Genomic DNA, 19,038 nt, shown 5'->3' on the forward strand with positions numbered 1-19,038 from the left:
TGCGAGCAACGCAATTGTTTAATTGCGCAGTGCTGCCAGACAAACCGCAGAGAACAGCTGGGTTCTGGCCGCGAATTTGTGCAGAATTTTAAAGAACTTGCGGCATTTGTGCTCGGCTGCGTTAACTGAATTTAGATTGCATGCAATATGTCTGATGATCCAGACTTTTTATTTGCACTGAAGCTGCAGCAGCAGCTCGATGGCGATATATCCGACAGCGAGCCCAGCTCAGCGCCCGTAAGTAACAACGCAATTCGCTTTGCCAGACAAGCTCGAAAAAAGAAAAAACAACTAAAAAATGTGTATTTTTGAATAGACAAAGTTGACACAGAGCTCGGCTGAAGATGATGCCGACTTTCAGTTGGCGCTAAAGCTGCAGGCCGAAATGAATGCCGCGGATGCAGACGTCAGCTGCGATGAGAGCGTTGGCAATGAAGGCGTCAGCATCTTTGCCCTCGACATGAGCAAAACTGGCAATAACAATAATAAGAAACACTCAAACAAGAAGCCCCCACCACGCGTAAGTATTAAGTATATATCCATATCATATTACACAGCTGCTTATGCTCATCTAACGCTATGCAGCGCGAGCCAAGTAAGGAGCTCATGAAGGCGCCCAGCCCGCCGCGAGCTGCTCACGACAACTATCTGGATCAGACACAGAATCTAGTGCATCCGGAATGGGAACTAGTTGATCCAACGCCCGATATATTCGCCATGTTTGTGCGCTTCGATCAGAAGTTTTTCCAGCGGCGTCTGGGCGCTGTCGTTGTTGAGTGGAGCAAGCGCATGTATTCCTGTGCGGGCATTTGCTATCAGCGCGGCAATCGTTTCGTCAAGGAGGTGATCATACGACTCAGTGAGCCGCTGCTGAAGCTGCGTCCGCGCAAGGATTTGGTTGAGACTCTGCTGGTAAGTGTCTATGCACTCGCATCTGTCCTGGTCTATTCATCAATTGCTCTGGCTTGCCTTGCAGCACGAGATGATTCATGCCTATTGCTTTGTGCTCAACATACGCGAGGGAAATGGCGGACATGGACCGAACTTTAAACGAATTATGGGCATTATTAACAAAGTGGCTGGCACCAATATAACCGTCTATCATACCTTTCACGATGAGGTGGACGCCTATAAGACGCACATCTGGCGCTGCAATGGCATCTGCCAGTATCACAATCCCTTTCAGGGTTGGGTCAAGCGCACATCGAACCGTGCGCCCGGACCCAGCGATCAGTGGTGGGCCAAGCATCAGCGCGAGTGTGGCGGCACCTTTGAAAAGAAAAGCGAGCCAGCCAAATCGGCCGCCAAAAAGCCCTCAAAGCCAACGTCCAAGTATACGACCAGGATGAAAAATGACACCACAACCGGTGATGATATACGCAAGTATTTTGGTAAACCAAGGACATCGGTTAACCTACTGCCGCAGGTGCAACCAGCTCTGGGTTTGCCTGGCGCATTCCCGCCCACTTCTTATCCAGGCGTATCGAGCAAACCGTTTGATGTCATGCAGACGAACGCTAGCAAAAAGAGGCGCGGCAATATAATCGGCTTCAAGGATCTCATCGAAGATAGCAGCGAAGAGGAGGGCAAGCGCGTTAACAAAAACAATTCACTTAATAGCAGTATGGAGGGTCAGGGCTACAGCATGACAAATGGCAATCGGAGTGGTAATTCCGGCCAGGTGCCAAATAATGTTAATCGCAACCATTTGCGCGATGTGTGGTCCAAGCGATTTGCCAGCGAAACCGTTAAAACTGAGCCAACAAAGCCCGTGCCATACAAGTCGGAAAATCCAAACAAGCGTCGTCGCGTTTCCGAAGATCTTATCAGCTGGGAGTCCTACGATGAGGATGTTATGGTGCGCGATGTTGTTGCGCCCGTCATTAACATTTCAGACAGCGAGGATGATCTGTCCGAGCAGCCAGTAACCCAACCTGCAGCTGCAGCCAACAAGATCAAGACGCAACCGAAACCGGAATCGAAACCAAAACCAAAACTGACAAGCCATGAGCGCACCATCAACATCAAGCGCGAGGTCATGGAGGAGGAATCGCTTTATAGCGACGATGATATTGTCATGATCGATGATGAATACGATGATGGGGCAGATGATGCTGGCGATGAACTAACTGCGGCCGCTGAGCTAGCCGATCAGTCCATCATTGATGATTTATTCGGCGAGGATACGCTGCTGCAGGAGTTCCAGCTCGAAAACGATGTGGTGCCATGCAGTTCGCGTTATCAGTACGATGAGGGCAACGATATAACCAGCTGTCCCATATGCTTTGAGAAAATGAAACGCTCCGAATTTGCCAATCATCTGGAAGGCTGCAGCATTACCATTAAAGTGCTGCCGCCAACTATAAACAAGAATTCCCATTTACCCGGCAACAGCCACAGCATTAATAAGCCCAAAGCAACGGCAGGCAAACGTAAGCCACGGACAACACAGCGTCAAATACTGAAGAGCTCCGGCTATACAGACGCTGAAATCGCTGCACTAGATCTCAGCTCGTCCAGTGATTCGGCCAGGGCCAGTGAGAATGAAATGACGCCGCGTCAGATACGCCAGCGCAATCTCTACAAGCAGACCAGCGAGTGTCCCAAGTGTGGTCAGGAGTTGCTCGGCCATCAAATTGAGGCACATCGCAAGCTCTGCAAGCGCAAGTCGCGCTAGGATTATTTCTACTATACTCTGAAACATGCCCCATGGCTAAATTGTCATGAATGTTACTCCTATTTTTAGTTCTAGTTATTAGTCATTAGTTAGTTGTTTCTGCAGTTAAGTTCTGGGTTCCGTTTGCGGCCCATACAAATATTTTGTTTTCCTAATTTAAATATTATTCTTAATATTATATTTTTGTTGCTATGAAACTAGTTTTAACAGAACTTTTAGTTTACTATACAATATGTCTCGATTATTCAATTGTAACGTCGTGTATTAATATTATTAGGTCGATCTGATTAGCTTGCTGTTGTCTGTTCGTAAAATGTATGTCATATCTTGAAGAGTATTCGCTCATCGATTGATGGACTTGGGTCTTAACTCAAATTTGATTTTAATTATGAACCGAAACTTTTATTCTTATATCGAATGGTATGCTTAAAAATAAAACCTTTTCCCGTAGACTCAGCCATAAGGCATAAATAAATTGGGCCCCAAACATTGGATTTATCCAACTATGTTTCGAGGCTGCAAATTTTAGGATAAAAAACAAAATGTAGCCCGCATGTTCTATGTGAAAATATCCAAGGCATGTTATATTTTCAGTAGAACGGGCATATATAAATTGAAAAATGAATGTTTTAGTAAAGTGTTGAAAATGTATGTTCCGATTGGTTTCCTTCTATTCTACTTATTATATGGTCCATCGTGCTGGGTGGCAGCGGGAGCTCGCAGCTGCACTTGGAATCAGGATAAAACATAAGCAGCAACGTGCTCGATCGATTCACTTAAATACACCTAGAGCCAAGCCAACTGTTTACATTGGGTATGCCAAAAGAGAGCTGCACATTGGATTTATACTTTATTGGAAGGAACTCTATGGAATATCGGTTTACAAGGCATATGTACAGGTATTTTGGTTCTATTGCTTTTGATCTTACAGAAGTCTGCCAAAATAGCGCAGATTAGGCTTGTGGGCATAGCGTGTAGCCAGCGCTGGCCAATGGACAACAAACATGTCCACCAGTGGCAACAGAAGGCGGCCGCTCAGCGAGAGCGTTTCGACCCGGCAATAGCTCTCCACAAACACGATCTTGCTGTGGGCGGGCAGGCAGCCGAGCAGACGCCACATGTAGGCCGCATAGCAGTAGGGCACACAAGTGCCCGGACCATTGCACAGCACCAGCTGCGGCCGGTCGCGCCAAATGAGCCAGCAGCTCCAGAGCAATGCCCACAGTGTTGTGAATACGCTGCTCGGCCAGCTCTGGCCCACGCTTCGGCTGCGCGGCACACTGATAAAGTCGCTGTCCTTTGTCGCGGGCAGGGCGGCGCGCATTTGCCGCTTGGAGGTGTCGTCGCTGTTGGCCACAATGTAACGTACCGGCCTGTTGTGCGTCTGGGGATTGTTGGGCTGCAGCAGGGCCTGATTGATTTTACACATTTCGGCCGTGTGTCCGCCCGAGCCGAGTATAATATAGATGGGATGTGCACTCGTTTCAGCGGTAGCTTTGCTTATCCGGCACATGTTTGGTGCTCAAAATTAATTTAAAAACAAAATAGGTGAGAAAGTTCGTGTATTTCGGTTTGTTTACCTTTTTGTAATAAAATATTTTGGTCACACTGCATACTTAAGAAAGTCAAAGTCTGGCTACTCTATGTGTGCTGGCGAAGTACATGTATAGCTTGGTTTTTGGCAATTGCACAGGGTCTGGTCACATTGAAAATATGCACAATTTAAATAGCTTGAACGAAGCACAACATTTGTTGCAATTTTTCATTTTTGTTTACTAATGTGCACACATTTTAAGCAACAGCGCAGCGGCTTCGACAGCAACACAGTATAAAGAATGTCTGAAGATCCACGCAACGAGGCTGTTCTGCAGAATGTGGAAAAGCTGGTGAAGTGCTTAGCTGGTGCCGGCGTAAGTCCAATAAACATAATTAGTTTCCGGCTATTAATGCGTTTGCCTTTCGTTTTTGCCAGTTCACCACATCGGAGAGACGCTCGCTGATGCAATACGCAGTGCACAAGATACGCAACCATCGCTTCCTGAGCACCAACAGCCATCAGGTGCGCCGCTCCATCGACAACATGGTCGAGCGGTTTCACTATGAGGGTATGCTGAACCAGGCGGAGGCTGTGCGTCACCTGAGCACGCTGATAATGAATCATGAGTCGTGGAGGGAGCATTACGAGGTGGATGTGCAATATTCTCTGCTCGATTTCTTGCTCCACATGACACACGAGCCCATCCAGACGATGCGACGCAACAGAAACCGTATGCATGAGCGTCTGTTGGCCATTAAAGATGCCCTCAAAACGGCGCCAGATACCGATGAAGCCGAAGAGCTGCCACAACCCAACCTTGCAGAAACGAACATCGATTGGGTGGCACTACTAAGCAAGGACTTTATAACACTACCCAGCGAAAGCTACGGCAGTGACAGCAGCCTAAGCGTAGGTGCTCCAAAAGGACATCTATTATCACTTAACCAGTCACGACTGGGAAGCGTTGGCAAATACTATTGTTTACCCTCCATATCTTAAAATCCCTTTTCCTCCAAAGGGAAAGGGAGCATTTCCGACCACATAGAGGGCGACGAGCTAAGTCGAACTACCCATGTCCGTCTGTCTGAACGCGTCGTTTATCACTTGGGGGAATTTCTTTACAGCTTTTACAGATTGAACTCCGGTTTGATTGATTTCTTCTCTATGCACTTGCAGGATTGGACCGATGAGACTAGCAGCGAGGAGAGCTCACAATACGAAGAGCCGCAGGATTCCAAGACGAGCTTGGATCAGAAGAACATGGCCGAGGTGTATGCCAAAAGCCAAAATTATCCAAGCGGCACCAACACGTTTGTGCCACTGCCGCAGCCCACAGCCGGACGGCCAAGGAAAGTCTTTCGCATAACGCAACCGATGTCCATATCGTTCAGCGGCATCCAAACGCGGCCCAATTGGTGTACGCTGCCAAAGCTGCCGGCGCTGCAGCCACCGCAAAAGCAGATGCCGTACATATATAGCATATTTGATGCCAACCATTTGGCCAGAACGATCCATGCACATTGGTGGCGCCAGGACATTAAGATTCACACACTGACCCCGACAAACGACGCGTGCGCCAACTTTGCCATTGCCCATGTCCAGCATTTGAATAGACATGTGCGCGGCCTGCTCAGGCATTCGTTGCCCAATACCGTCACCGAGACCTGCCTGCTACGCGAGATAATCTTCATGTTCTTCGAGCCGGCCAACTGTTGCTTTTTCGAGGTGCAGCCGGAGCAGCGAACGCAGATGCAGATCAAGGTGCGCCCGAATGTATCCATCTGTAGCGTCAGCAGTGTGAGTTGTGTTTTGCTCAGGTAGTTCGTATTTTATATCTATTCTATACTTAGGGCATACTCAAGATTACACTGGAGGACGAGGTGCTGCCGGCCATGCGGGCCATGCACCAGCTGCGTCAACTGATCAAGGAGCTAACACTGCCCACCAGCTATGTGCCCAGCACTGGCACCCTGGAGTGCTTTGCCGTCGGCCTGCGCGATCTGATACAGCCCATCGTTCAGCGTTTGTTGGCCTTTGAGCGGCGATTGCTGGACAAGGCCGCTGGCAAGCCGGAGTCGAACCTAACACTAATATACTTTATACGGCACATGAACGACGAGTTTCAGCAGCTGCAGCAGCTTCAATTGCTGGCATCTGATGCCGTTGTCCAGGCGCCGGCGCATTTGCGAAGCGCCTATCTGCTGACACAGCTCTACAAGCACACCAGGGTGCATGTGCCGCACCAGAAGATGGCCACAGCGCTGCTGCTAATCACACTGAAGCGCTACTGCGATATCAGTGACAATTGGTGGCGCCACGCCCAGCTGGCTGACTGTTGCGACGAGTATATTGTGGAATTCTGTCGAGAAGATTGGGTGGCCGCTGGCCAAGGCATACGCGAGCGTTGTCTGCCACCAGACGCTGATGCGTCGCATCAAGCGATTCTCGACGAGCTGCAAGGCTGTGCCTTCTATAAGCTGCTCATAACGTATGCCCTGGAGTCCGGTGAGACGCAGGATCTGCTGGCCAGCATTGGCCTGCTGGGCGACTTGGTTAATACCAGTCAACAGCTGGGCCCACTGCACTCGGATCTGACCAAGCAGCTCTTCAACGAGCTCCAGAGCTTCGGCAACAGCGGCGTACATCCAGTGGGTCGACGGCGTGCCAGCGTCCAGGAGCTGGCACGTCTGGAACTGAAGCAACACGACGAACAGCTGCTTAAAAACACCGGCAAGCTGGGCAACACCGAGATTATGGGTCTATTCACACAGCACATTAGACGTGCCCATGACCAACAAATTCACATGGAGCAGACCACGCCGCCGGTGCAGCTGCTCGATATTATTGAAGCACTCGAGCAGTGCACCACGCTGAAGCTGCCGCAATTGCTGCCCCGCGCATTGGGCCGTGTGCTTCGGCAGCGCTGCGATTTGGCCAATGTGTATGTGATGCGCTGGTATCGCGAGGAGCTGCAGCTGGGCGATCATGTGCGCTTTTTGCGCCACATACTCATGTTGGAGGCCGACTATCTGATGTATCCATTCTATACTAGCCTCTTTCGCCAAATCGAATCCGGCCAGAGGTGGGCGCGTTCATCGCAGCTAACCACGGAGCTTTACGACATTCTCGACGCACACTATCCGAGCATGGCCTGCGAGCTGTATGTGGAGCTAATCTCACAATCGCACTCACAGTCCAGCAAGGTGTACGAGGCACTGGATGCCATTGGCATGGTATATATAATGCCACCGGCTCTATCCCGCATCATAACCGAGAAACATATGGCATACTACAATAACATTTGGCGTCTCATGCTGAAGGTCAAGTGGGCCGCCTGGAAGCTGGAGAATATGCATTTCATACGCCGTGAACCCAAAGATGTATACGGGCCGCTTGATCTGCTGGGTCTAACGGTGCGCCGTCTGGAAATGTTACGTTTCTGGCTGATCTATTTAATCAACAGCCTGCACACACATCTCTGCACCCATGTCATGCAGGCCATTGGAGGGCAGTTCGATGAGCAGCTAAAGAAAATTGGCACCATACGTGAACTGGCCAAATTGCATCACGAGTATCTGATGTGCTTGGCCAATCATTGTCTGCTGACCGAAGACTTTGAGGAGTTTTGCACGGCGCTGGAGCAGATATTCCATCTGGTATTTGTGCTCGACATGGAATGGAATAGCTGCGGCAACTATCTAAATGCATCCCACGCGCTCAGTCTGGACTTGAGCTTTGAATACGATGATCTAAGCCTGGAGAAGACAACCAATTCCCATTCGGATATCAATGAGTGTACCAAGGCCATGGAATATCTGGCGCTCAACCAGGTGGGTGAAATCGAGGGCACCTATATACGCTGCCATCAAATGTTGGGCAGCATACTCACGGCTCTGGTCTACAAGCACGATTATAAGTTCTGTAAGTCTTATTCTATCTATCGAAAAATCCGCAAACTAATCACTCTCTCCCTTTCGCTCTTCCTCTCTCTCTCTCTCTCTCTCTCACACGCTTTCGTTGTGGCCGTTTTGCTGTCTCTGTCTATTTGCAGTAAATTCCCTGGAAGTGGCCATCAATTCGAGCCTGCCCTGTTGAACAGCGTAGATGTAGTTAATTATACGTAATCTTCATCTAAAAATGTTTTTTAAATCTCACAAATTGTTAAATATGTCTAATGAAAATAATGTATATATAGCATAACAAAGTTTTAACTAAATTCAAATGTTTTTAGCTTAAAGCAATGCGTTTTAATTGTTAAGTACAAGTTTTCAAAGCATGTCAGCCGAAAAAAGCTGAAAATTGTTACCGACTTAGCTTTCTTTTGATTTTAGCTATTTTTAACATTGGATTTAGCTAGTTTTTTGGAACTGCCAACACTGATTTGTTTCTTTTATTATTTACTGTTAAAATATAATTGTGGCAACGCCAAATCGATAAGTCGATAAATTGCCAAAGTGTTTTGCTTAAGGATATTTTTAGTGCTGCCAGATGGCCACACATTGGCGGTTAACTTTTGAATTTCTAGAAGCCGCTTAACTCTACAAAAGGGATGAAACAGCTTATATATAAACATTGCACATTGTTGTCCTGGCAACCAGGGCAAAAAAAAAAAACAAAAAACGGTTCAAAACACCATTCGTTAGTTTAACCACTGTGCTGACTAAGTATGGAAACGGACACGGAGATTAGGAGCAGCAGCAACTACTACCAGAATGGACTGCCATGTGAGTCTATGTTGCTAACTAAAGTGTACATAATATATATATATATATATATAATTATATTTAGTAATGTGGCAACATGCTAATTTATTGCTGCAAATGCTGCTGCAGGCCAATGTCTATGTGACGATCATCTGGGCTATCAGCTACTTGCTACACCTGATCATTTGGGTGAGTCTCCGACAGAATGCGCTGCATAGCTGGTATATTAAAAAAGGTTACTTTCTTGTAGTCGCATATGCTGTGGAACTATACGGGCCTGGCCATGCTGCTGGCCTATGTGCTGGCAGTGGGCACTGAGTGGATGCGCCTCCATGCCAGCTACTCGATCAATCTGTGCACGGATGCGACGACCATGTGGCTGCTGCTGACGCTGACTCCCTGTGTGCTGCTGCCGGCACTGGTCTATTTGCGTTTGGCTGTTGTCTTCGCCAGCCGTTGGCTGGCATTCCTGACGAATGTGCAATTCGTGCTGATGGCACTGGAGGTGCTATCGGCGCTTCTACACCATGTCTGGCGCCTGGCCAGCGCCAAAAGGGAGTCGCAAAACCGGCCTGAGTCACGTCTAGGTGCATATTAAAGTTTATGTGGCATTTGAAATTAGAACTTAAACATTATATATCATAGCATATATCCATACTAAATAGGCTACACTAAGGCTAAAGGAAGCGGGCGAAAGGCTTGGCAGCACCAACTCATCTGATCACACCTTGCGCGCATCGTCCAAATTGTGGGCCTTCAGCAGCGCATCGATGCGATCCAGTTGCGAACGCATTGCGGGCAAATAGCTGGTCAGCACCTCGATATTCTCCAGCTGTGCAGCACCCTGGCCGAGCAGCTGGCTGCGCGTGGGCACCCAGCTGTAGATGATCTGTAAATGCAATTGTGGCATATTAAAGTCAACTCTCTCTCTCTGTCTCTCTCTCTCTTGGTCTCTGCGGCCACATTACCTTGATGGTGCTCTGCACTATGAAGCCATGGTAGGGCTTCAGGGTGCGCTCGTAGGCATCTTGCAGATGCGGCTTGAGCGGCTCCGCTTTCTGTGCATCATTGTAGATGTTCTCGAAGAAGGTGCAGATCAGTTGGAGTCCACGCTTTAGCCAGAGCAGCGCATTTGCCGCAAAATCATCCACGTTCACGTTCAACACAATCATGTCCTCCAGATACTGATATTTCAGCACATCCGTGCCGTACACCTTGGTTAGTTTCTGTGCATGGAAAGAACAAATATGATAAAAACAAAATTAAATTGTATGCATATATAAAAGAGTTTCGTGTTAAATGTGGGCGTTACGTTGGACTGGCTAGCGGGTGGTCGCCGGTTCAAATTCAATTTTTATTCACTTATTTAATTTGCTTTAATTCGATCTGATTTGAATATTTTATATATCAAAGTATTAAATCAAAAGCATAAATATTTTTTTAAAGTAAGCTTTACGTCGGACTGGCTAGCGGAAGGTCGACGGTTCAAATTCAATTTTTGTATATTCAATTAATTTGTTTTAATTCGATCTGATTTGAATATTTTATATATCAAAGAATTAAAACAAAAACAATAATATTATTTGAAAGTGTGCTTTACGTCGGACTGGCTAGCGGAAGGCCGACGGTTCAAATTCAATTATTTTTATATTCACTTATTCGTTTGGTTATTCGGGCTGACTTGAACATTATACATTAGAGAAAATAGCAAAATATACAATCATTTCGTACTTACATTTATATTGCCATTCATATCGCTGATGACGGGCGTAAAGAGCTTACCAAATGTTTCTGTGGGCATTTAGATAATAAGTATATATATATATGAAGATATTTAAACAGTTAGAGTGATCGATCTGTTCTAAACTTACCGATGACTGTGACAATTTCCTTGGCCGCATTCAAAAATGTTTGAGTCTCGATTTTGTCGGCGGCATTGGGAAAGCCTTTCAAGGCTTTGAACTGTATGCGCGCATCCACCATGATTATCACGTATTATTATTATTATTATTATTATTATTACTATTATTATAATTATTATTGTTCTATTATTAACTTGTAGGGCTAGATCTTCGAGCTGTTGTTCCGGGCCTTTCGAGCTCTGAAATATGAATGAAAGCAAAAGCTGGCGGCGCACTTTCAATAGCTTGTGTTGAGGTTTCTCGCGTCTCTTGCCTTTGGCAATAGATTTTGTTGTAATATTTGTTTATCTTATCAGCGCCTTTTGCCAAATATTGTGCTGTTTTTTTTTTTTTTTTTTTTGTAGTTGTCTCTGTTTCTTGTTTCTATCAAAGTATTTTCATTATCGAACTGCCAGCGCGGCGGCCGTGTTTCGCCCATCTTAACAGCAAAAACAACGACAACAAAAAAATATAGTTAAATTAATTGAAATAAAGCACGGCAAATACGTTAAAGTCACAGTAAGACGAGTTGATTTGTTTTTTTTTTTTTGCCTTTTCATTTCAAACAACGCGTCAGCAAACGCGGCTGCACAGTGTGACAAATGCACGGCAACAAGACAACAAAACTGTACCTACATATATTTAGCTCTAAGTACCTCGTTTTTGTAGTTCTCTGCAGCAATTAAAAAATTATTGACTTAATCACTTTGCTTAAGCTATATGATTAACATACTTGAATCGACCGTGAGTCACGTTAATCCCAATCTAATATGACATCATTGTGGGTATATCGCACAGATGTGCGAGCCATAGCTTATATATATGCCTATTCTTGATCAGTCGCGTGTTTCTTTTCGCTTAAATGTTCAATTCTACTTATCATATAGCTGATCGGTCTTTGTTGACATCGGACTACTGTATATATATATATATATATATCAAACAGAAACAAATCGGTTGGAAAAGGTATATAACCGGTAAGAGTATGTAGACAGGCTAAGTTAAGTTTTTTTTTAATATTTTGATAATACAAGCGCTTGTTTGCCCCACTGTGCAGCCATGCTGACAACGTAGCCAAGCTTAACCCATTTGACATAGACAACGATCGATGCGAGAGTCTTGAGAGTCTCTCCCAGACTCTCTCGAGGCTGGCAGCTTGGCTCAGGTTCAGTTTGGGTTAACCAACAAAACCAGTCTCCGATTATTACAGTGTCTCCCTCTCAGTCAATAGTCAACAGTGTGTGTGTGTGTGTGTGTCTGTATCTAGTTGGCTCCAAATCGCGTGCTCTAATCGAACTCTGATACAGCTCGACAGCAGTTCGACAGTTTGACGGTTCGACAGTCAGTGTTGATAAGCCATGCAGCACTTGTTGGCTCAAGAACTTCGCACATGAATCATCCAAAAGCGGTTGATGGCCATTATATGGCACATTCATGTCCCAGCATGATTCACAATGTAATTAGCCTGTGCTATCATTGAGGCAGGACCGTGTTTTTTTTTCCCCTCTAATATCTTGATGGGCTTCCCGAAGCGTTTCGTCACACCAATTACGAATGTATCTGTTCCACGATAACGAAACCTTTTCAGGGAATGTATTCGTATAGTCTGGATTGGGATCTTTAAATGCTTATTTCTGATCAACATATAATATAAAAATATGGTTAATTGACGCTCTTAAAAAGTGCTGGCTTGTGTCTGCCCCGAGACAAAATAAATATTGCTTATAATATCTTTGGTCTGTACTTATGAATGATCGTAAAATATATTGTTGCTAAGTTGATCTAGAGAACAAACCATGAACAAAGAGCCAAACCTCGTGAAAATCGGATGAAATTTGCATATAAATGTATGTATGTTTGTACATGCGTACATGTATGAATACATGCCCGAATACTTATATATGTACATGTACACATGCATACATATAGATGTACATACACACGTTCATACATACATACGTACATACATACACACACACATACATACATTCATGCATACGTACGTATATACATACGTACGTACATACATACGTATATACATACATACGTACGTACACATATACATACATACGTACATACATACGTACATACATACGTACATACATACGTACATACATACGTACGTACACATATACATACATACGTACATACATACGTACATACATACGTACGTACATATATACGTACATACATACGTACATACATACGTACATACATACGTACATACATACGTACGTACACATATACATACATACGTACATACATACGTACATACATACGTACGTACATATATACGTACATACATACGTACATACATACGTACATACATACGTACATACATACGTACATATATACGTACATACATACGTACATACATACGTACATACATACGTATATACATACATACGTACGTACACATATACATACATACGTACATACATACGTACATACATACGTACATACATACGTACGTACACATATACATACATACGTACATACATACGTACATACATACATACGTACATACATACGTACATACATACGTACGTACATATATACGTACATACATACGTACATACATACGTACATACATACGTACATACATACGTACGTACACATATACATACATACGTACATACATACGTACATACATACGTACATACATACGTACGTACATATATACGTACATACATACGTACATACATACGTACATACATACGTACATACATACGTACGTACACATATACATACATATATACATACATACGTACATACATGCGTACATACATACACACGTACATACATACGTACGTACATATATACATATATACGTACATACATACGTACATAAATACGTACATACTTACGTACATATATATACATACATACATACATACAAAAAAAAAACAGCAACCAAAAAACAACAACAACAAAAATACCAAAAAAAAAAAAAAAAAACACTTCACTACTAGCTAAGCATGAAAAACTGCAGAGCCTACTTGCATTTTTGAGAATCGAGGAGTAGAGCACTTGGTCAAAATTCGTTTTATTTAAATTTGCAGCACAGCGCAAAAATAAGCTAGGGCTGCGTTTGGTAGTGGAAAACACACATACACGCATACATATAATCATAAATGCTTGCATACACTTACACACACACACACACATATATATATATATATATATATATATATATAAATCATGATGCATAATTATATATTTTATACTACTCCAACATATAGTTTTCCCTTAGTATTTCATAATTCAATTTAAATAGTATATAAGTTTCCAGATCCAATAGATATATATATTTTATGCTATTCCAATAGATATATCATATAGTTTTTCTCTGATTCATAAATAAGTTCAAATAAGCTAAGAGTACCCAGTTCCTAAAATACCTGCTTTATAGAGCAAAAATAAAATTCTTGATATGGAACTATTCAAAAATTTGAATTCTTAAATAACTGTGCGCAATTTTGTCTCATTTAACATTTATCATTTTCGCCCTGTGCTCATCTATCAAACTGTCAGCCAACATTTTTACTGCAATCAGCAATTAATTTACAAGCCACATACCGTAATCATGAATCATAGAATAGATTACAGCTGGAAACACAAAATAGTCGGGAAAACTAATAGAAATTTGTTTAACAATCAAATAATTGTGGAAGATGAGAATTTCATAACTTCATATAAAAGTGTCATTTTCACCCTACGAAGTGGATTTACCAAAATCCCATTTATTTAAGGGGTGAAGCCCAGTGTGAGTTTTCTGAAAAGCATGAAATAAGTCTCTAGTAAATTTACACAAAGATCTGCGAGAAAGAGTTTAAAGCAGATGGAATGGTAAGCGAAAAGAGTTGTATGCAATCGTTTTCCACCAATTTTCCACAGTTGCAAGTGGAAGTTCCCAAAAGTGTATAAGTGTATGAGGTAATTAGAGTAAGATGGTCAGATGCCTAGTTGATGGTGGCTTTGATCTTTGGTACGTCCGTCAATCAGTCAGTCCGTCAATCAGTCAGTCCGTCAATCAGTCAGTATGTCAATCAGTCAGTCAGTATTATAGCTCTACAACTCACCCGAATTGTCGCTACTTGCTTGGCTTGGTCTGCGCTGTTGAGTCCAAGGCTAGGCGCTTGGTGTCGCCGTCAATGGTCAGGACGAAGGCGTAGTGAGTGCGCTGTGTGGCTAGCAGATGCCAGAGGGACGCGGGCAGCTGGAAGCGATGCGTCTCCTGCTCGAACTCCTCGTAGTGGGCAACCAGGCTGTTGAGATTGCAGCGCAGCTCGACAAGGCGCAATGGCACGCTGGAGACAATCTCGGCGCTGGCTGGCAGCAATTGAATCTGGACCGGCGGCTGCTGCTCCAAGCTGGCCGCCTGCAGGCCGGCACGCAGCCAGCGATGCTGGGCAAGAATGACGGCGCAGTTGTGGGCAAAGTAGAAGCTATCGTTGCGTCGCTGCGCGTGATAGTTGTCCAGAAATTGGCTGCTCGTCGGCTGCATCAGCTTCAGCTGTGTAAAACGTGGACGCACCAGAGATGTGGCGGCCTCGGTGCTCGTGGACACAATGCGCTGCGGCAAATGCTCCGTGGGCTGATCAACGGTGAGCACGCGATTCAAATAGTCAAAGCCCTGGCCCATGACACCCTCCTGGGTGTGGCCCAGATCGAAACAATGGCCCAGCTCGTGGCAAACGGCGCCCAGGGTGCTCGCATAGACGCCGCCGTAGGTGCGTCGATAGTTGCTCTCGTCCGGCAATCTGGTCACGTCCACGCGCTCCGTGCTGCGTATACAGTCGCCTATTTCGGAAAACCGTTGCGGCCAGGCATAAAAGTGACCGCTGCCAAAGAGTGCCAAGCCGCCGCCGCCCAACGCTGCGTGCGCCTCCAGATGCCGTCGTATATTGGCGTAGGAGTAGTCACCGCTGGCCGCAACCGCGGCGCCGTTGTAGCGTGTGCAGCCCACAAAGGCGACAAATTTCAGCTGCAGCTGCTGGCCCCAGTCCGGGCAGGCGAGTATCTCGCTGGCAAAGCGCTGCCAGAGCTCGTCCTCGCTGCAGGCACGCGCCGTTGCGCAGCTCAACTGCGAGTAAAAGATGCGGCAGGCGCCGTTCAATGTAAATGTGCGATTCGTATAGCCGGCGGCGCTCAATTTATGCGCATAGATGCACTGCACCAGGCGCAAATTCAGATCGATCAGAGCGCAGCGTCGCTCCGCCTCCAGCGCTGACTCCTCCTGCTCCGCGTCGCTGGCCCGACACACCAGATACAGCGGCTGCACGCGATATGCGCTGCACCGCGGCTGATAGCTAAATCGCAGCAAACGCTCGCCGCTGCAGCAGCGCAACTGCAACTGACAATTTACTGGTGGCTCCTTGGACTGTGATTCCTCTGTAGCCAAATCGAAGAGCAGCTTGAATTCGCCAGCGGCGGACAGTTGTGTCAGCTGCTCCTGTTGTGTCTGGCGCAGCGAGAGTGTCGCCCTCAGCTGCTTGGCGCTGGCACAGCTCGGCTGTAGTCGACCCTTGATCAGCAGCAGACTGTGCTCCACCCTATCCGCTTCCTTCAGTGGCTCCACTTCAATGTGATGGACGCGCTTACAGCCGCTGACGACGCAGCTGGTCATTGCTCCCAGCCGGCGCGCGTCACAGCTCTCACAAACATACGCACACTCACACACCCACACACGCAAAGAACAGCTGACAGCTGCAAGTGACACAGCTGTTAAGAGTTGGCACTGTTAGAGATGGCCACTGTTAGCAACGGGCGCTGTTAGAGATGAGCGCTTCAAAACGATAGCGGTTAGTATTAAAATTAAAATATTATTTAAACTAACAGAGCGCCTTTAATAATTTATGTTAAGTTCCCAATGTGCAATGCATGAATTAAATCTGTAGTTTTAATTAAATTTGAATTGATTGTAATATGCAAAAATAAAAATGTCAATTTCTGATAAATAAATTTAAGCGAATTAACAAAAGTTCCTAATTTGTTTTTTAGGTTTTTCATATTGCTCGAGAGCATTAACTGTAACTGTGAAGGACATTTAATTGTTTATTCTTGCTTATTAAGATAGCACCAGTTTGCTGAGTGACAAAAAAAATATATATGAAAATTAACATATTTTACACTTCAATTAATGAAAGGATTAATTAAACAACGGAATAACATTTGACAGTTCAACATACAGCGAAATCGTGATATAAACAATTTTCGTAAAAAGCTAAACAGAATTTAAAATAATTCTCATTTAATTTGTGGACTCGATCCGCGTGTTGTTTTGCGTTTACGTTTGCGTTCGGCGGGTTCATGACCCGCCTAAAATAAACTGATAAAAGCTGTGCGGCACAGGAACCGGTTTTTTTTTGTTTTTTTTTTTTTTCTTTTTTTCATTCTATCATTTAACTTAAGCCTAGGCTGTCGACGTTGCATGTGTGCATCAGCTGCCGGCAGAGATTCCAGAGATTGGGCATTAGCAGATTGGCAAACCCTTCACTACCTGAGCTTGCCATTGTGCGTTGAACGATATTTGGCGAAGCGTTCCATGTACTCCTCATGCTGGTCCAGGCTGGCCAAAAGGCCGCCGCTATTCACTGGCGAGTCGTGGGGGCCATAGTTGATGGGCTCATCGTCGAGCGTGGACATGGCGCCGCCAAGGGCGCGCAGTATGGCCTCGCCGGCGCATATGTCCCACTTCTTGATGATGGAAGTGTGCAGATAGGCGGTCGCATTGTTGGCCACAACTTGCAGCACCTTGTAACCGGCACCGGCGGCTGTCAGCAAGCTGACATTCTCGCCAAACACATTGCGCGCCACCTCCTTGACGGCGGCGGCATGCGATCGCGATACGGTGATGATGGGCTGTTCGGAGTTGAGGCGCGGCTGCTTGTGCAGCTCATCCAGATACTCGGACATGCTGTGGCCCACCCACGCCCAAGCTGTCTGGCCGCTGAACGGATTGTGTATGACGCCGATCACTGGACGGCCGGCGACAGCGACGCACACCATGGTCGTAACATACTCGTACAGCTCCTCTGGAGGGGCAGAAGGAATAGATGAGATTGCGAACGAGCCTATGTATGTGTGTATGTACCTGTAAACTCTTTGGTGGCATCGAGCGGATCCACCCAAATGGTTACATCTTGCGCGGTTACTGCCACGTCGGGCACGCTGGCTGTCTCGTGGAGCACAGTGGGATCCAGATCGAAACTGTGCGCATCCTTGCAATGCTCCTTGTCCTCCTCGGAGAAGATGCGAACACGCGGAAAAATGCGCTGCAAACCCTGCTTCATCACACAATGCGAGCGGCCATCCGCGTCCGTAAACGGATCGTTGACACCTTCAGCCGTTTTGCCCTTGCTGCGCTCCTTTAGCTGGCGCGTATGCGCCACATCCAACACCTCCAACCCGCCGCGCTGTGCCGCCTGTATGGCGGCAATTAGCATTTTGCGCAGATTCACTTTATTATCGCTGCGTAGCATGCCATAGATGGCCGGCCGCTCATCCTTGTGAAAGTTGAGAAAGTAAACAAGCACAATGGTCAGCAGAATGGCGGTTATGGTAGCTGGCACCCGATTGATGCGTATGGTGCGTCCGTTCATTTTTTCGGACGTTGCGCTGCTCATCAGGCGGAATCAAGTCGTCTCACAGTGCCAATTCATTCAGCACTAGCCGCGCGCTTTTTCAGGTGCGACGTGCCACTCGCCGCGGGCTATGCCAGATCAGCACAGCTGCCGCTGCTGCTACCCAAAAGAAGAAAAAAAAAAAAGAAAAAAACGTAAAACAAAAAGAAAAGAAGACCAACAACAACAATAGAGTCAATCTATAACAAACATCGGCGTGAATAAACAAATAGCGCTCGCGAACGCAGTCCCAAGAGCGCGGCTGTGTGTAGTTAAGCCAGAGAGCCGTACCGAAGCCCCGACGCGTTATTTCGCCCACTTGTTTGTTGTTCAAAATAATTGAACGAAAAAAAATTGCAACGATAGACGTCACATACTAAAGTGTGGCGGTCGGTCGATGACACTATCGATTACACAAAATATATACTCGCATTGCATCTACAGCTTCCGTCAACACGCAAATTAAACAAATTTGTTAATTTATTTGTCATGCTGTGCGTAATTTACGATAAATGCCATAATTTGTATATTAGATTCTTGTTTCTTACAGCCCAGCGAGAAGCTGGCAGCGCTGTTACACGCCTTCACTAGTTTA

General features: G+C 45.6%; 7 protein-coding genes across 10 annotated transcripts; 3 read left to right on the forward strand and 4 right to left on the reverse strand.

Moving 5' to 3' along the window:
- Positions 1-13: 13 nt before the first annotated feature.
- On the forward strand, positions 14-3,328 carry mh (maternal haploid). Its single transcript, XM_002057161.4, has 4 exons — positions 14-237; positions 317-520; positions 586-912; positions 977-3,328. The coding sequence occupies exons 1-4, from the start codon at positions 148-150 to the stop codon at positions 2,675-2,677; spliced, it is 2,322 nt and encodes a 773-aa protein (XP_002057197.1). The 5' UTR covers positions 14-147; the 3' UTR covers positions 2,678-3,328.
- A 186-nt stretch (positions 3,329-3,514) lies between these two features.
- Alg14 (ALG14, UDP-N-acetylglucosaminyltransferase subunit) lies at positions 3,515-4,273 on the reverse strand. Its single transcript, XM_002057162.3, has one exon. It carries the CDS (start codon positions 4,188-4,190, stop codon positions 3,603-3,605), a length of 588 nt encoding a protein of 195 aa, XP_002057198.1. The 5' UTR covers positions 4,191-4,273; the 3' UTR covers positions 3,515-3,602.
- Positions 4,274-4,347: 74 nt separating this feature from the next.
- Grip128 (gamma-tubulin complex component 5) lies at positions 4,348-8,451 on the forward strand. Its single transcript, XM_002057163.4, has 5 exons — positions 4,348-4,587; positions 4,650-5,123; positions 5,391-6,011; positions 6,065-8,135; positions 8,266-8,451. The coding sequence occupies exons 1-5, from the start codon at positions 4,513-4,515 to the stop codon at positions 8,307-8,309; spliced, it is 3,285 nt and encodes a 1,094-aa protein (XP_002057199.1). The 5' UTR covers positions 4,348-4,512; the 3' UTR covers positions 8,310-8,451.
- Positions 8,452-8,804: 353 nt separating this feature from the next.
- LOC6633848 (uncharacterized) lies at positions 8,805-9,515 on the forward strand. Its single transcript, XM_002057164.4, has 3 exons — positions 8,805-8,938; positions 9,003-9,106; positions 9,168-9,515. Exons 1-3 carry the CDS (start codon positions 8,881-8,883, stop codon positions 9,513-9,515), a joined length of 510 nt encoding a protein of 169 aa, XP_002057200.3. The 5' UTR covers positions 8,805-8,880.
- LOC6633849 (glycolipid transfer protein) lies at positions 9,500-10,930 on the reverse strand. Its single transcript, XM_002057165.4, has 4 exons — positions 10,789-10,930; positions 10,653-10,708; positions 9,886-10,143; positions 9,500-9,806 (listed from the first exon to the last, which is right to left on the reverse strand). Exons 1-4 carry the CDS (start codon positions 10,898-10,900, stop codon positions 9,639-9,641), a joined length of 594 nt encoding a protein of 197 aa, XP_002057201.1. The 5' UTR covers positions 10,901-10,930; the 3' UTR covers positions 9,500-9,638.
- On the reverse strand, positions 10,917-16,559 carry LOC6633850 (uncharacterized). 2 transcript variants are annotated; one of them, XM_015169973.3, is made up of 2 exons: positions 14,901-16,559; positions 10,917-11,018 (listed from the first exon to the last, which is right to left on the reverse strand). In XM_015169973.3, the coding sequence occupies exon 1, from the start codon at positions 16,445-16,447 to the stop codon at positions 14,912-14,914; it is 1,536 nt and encodes a 511-aa protein (XP_015025459.1). In that variant the 5' UTR covers positions 16,448-16,559; the 3' UTR covers positions 10,917-11,018; positions 14,901-14,911. The 2 variants fall into 2 exon arrangements, with proteins under 2 accessions (XP_015025459.1, XP_002057202.1); XM_002057166.4 differs by lacking the exon at positions 10,917-11,018 and adding an exon at positions 11,114-11,257 and having other exon boundaries at positions 14,901-16,544.
- Positions 16,560-17,054: 495 nt separating this feature from the next.
- LOC6633851 (putative inositol monophosphatase 3) lies at positions 17,055-18,825 on the reverse strand. 3 transcript variants are annotated; one of them, XM_015169972.3, is made up of 3 exons: positions 18,735-18,825; positions 17,915-18,560; positions 17,055-17,855 (listed from the first exon to the last, which is right to left on the reverse strand). In XM_015169972.3, exons 2-3 carry the CDS (start codon positions 18,444-18,446, stop codon positions 17,317-17,319), a joined length of 1,071 nt encoding a protein of 356 aa, XP_015025458.1. In that variant the 5' UTR covers positions 18,447-18,560; positions 18,735-18,825; the 3' UTR covers positions 17,055-17,316. The 3 variants fall into 3 exon arrangements, with proteins under 3 accessions (XP_015025458.1, XP_002057203.2, XP_032295983.1); XM_002057167.4 differs by having other exon boundaries at positions 18,655-18,810; XM_032440092.2 differs by having other exon boundaries at positions 17,915-18,563; positions 18,655-18,790.
- Between the last annotated feature and the right edge of the window lie 213 nt (positions 18,826-19,038).

Source organism: Drosophila virilis, chromosome X (assembly GCF_030788295.1).
Source record: "Drosophila virilis strain 15010-1051.87 chromosome X, Dvir_AGI_RSII-ME, whole genome shotgun sequence".
NCBI classification, from domain to species: domain Eukaryota; kingdom Metazoa; phylum Arthropoda; class Insecta; order Diptera; family Drosophilidae; genus Drosophila; species Drosophila virilis.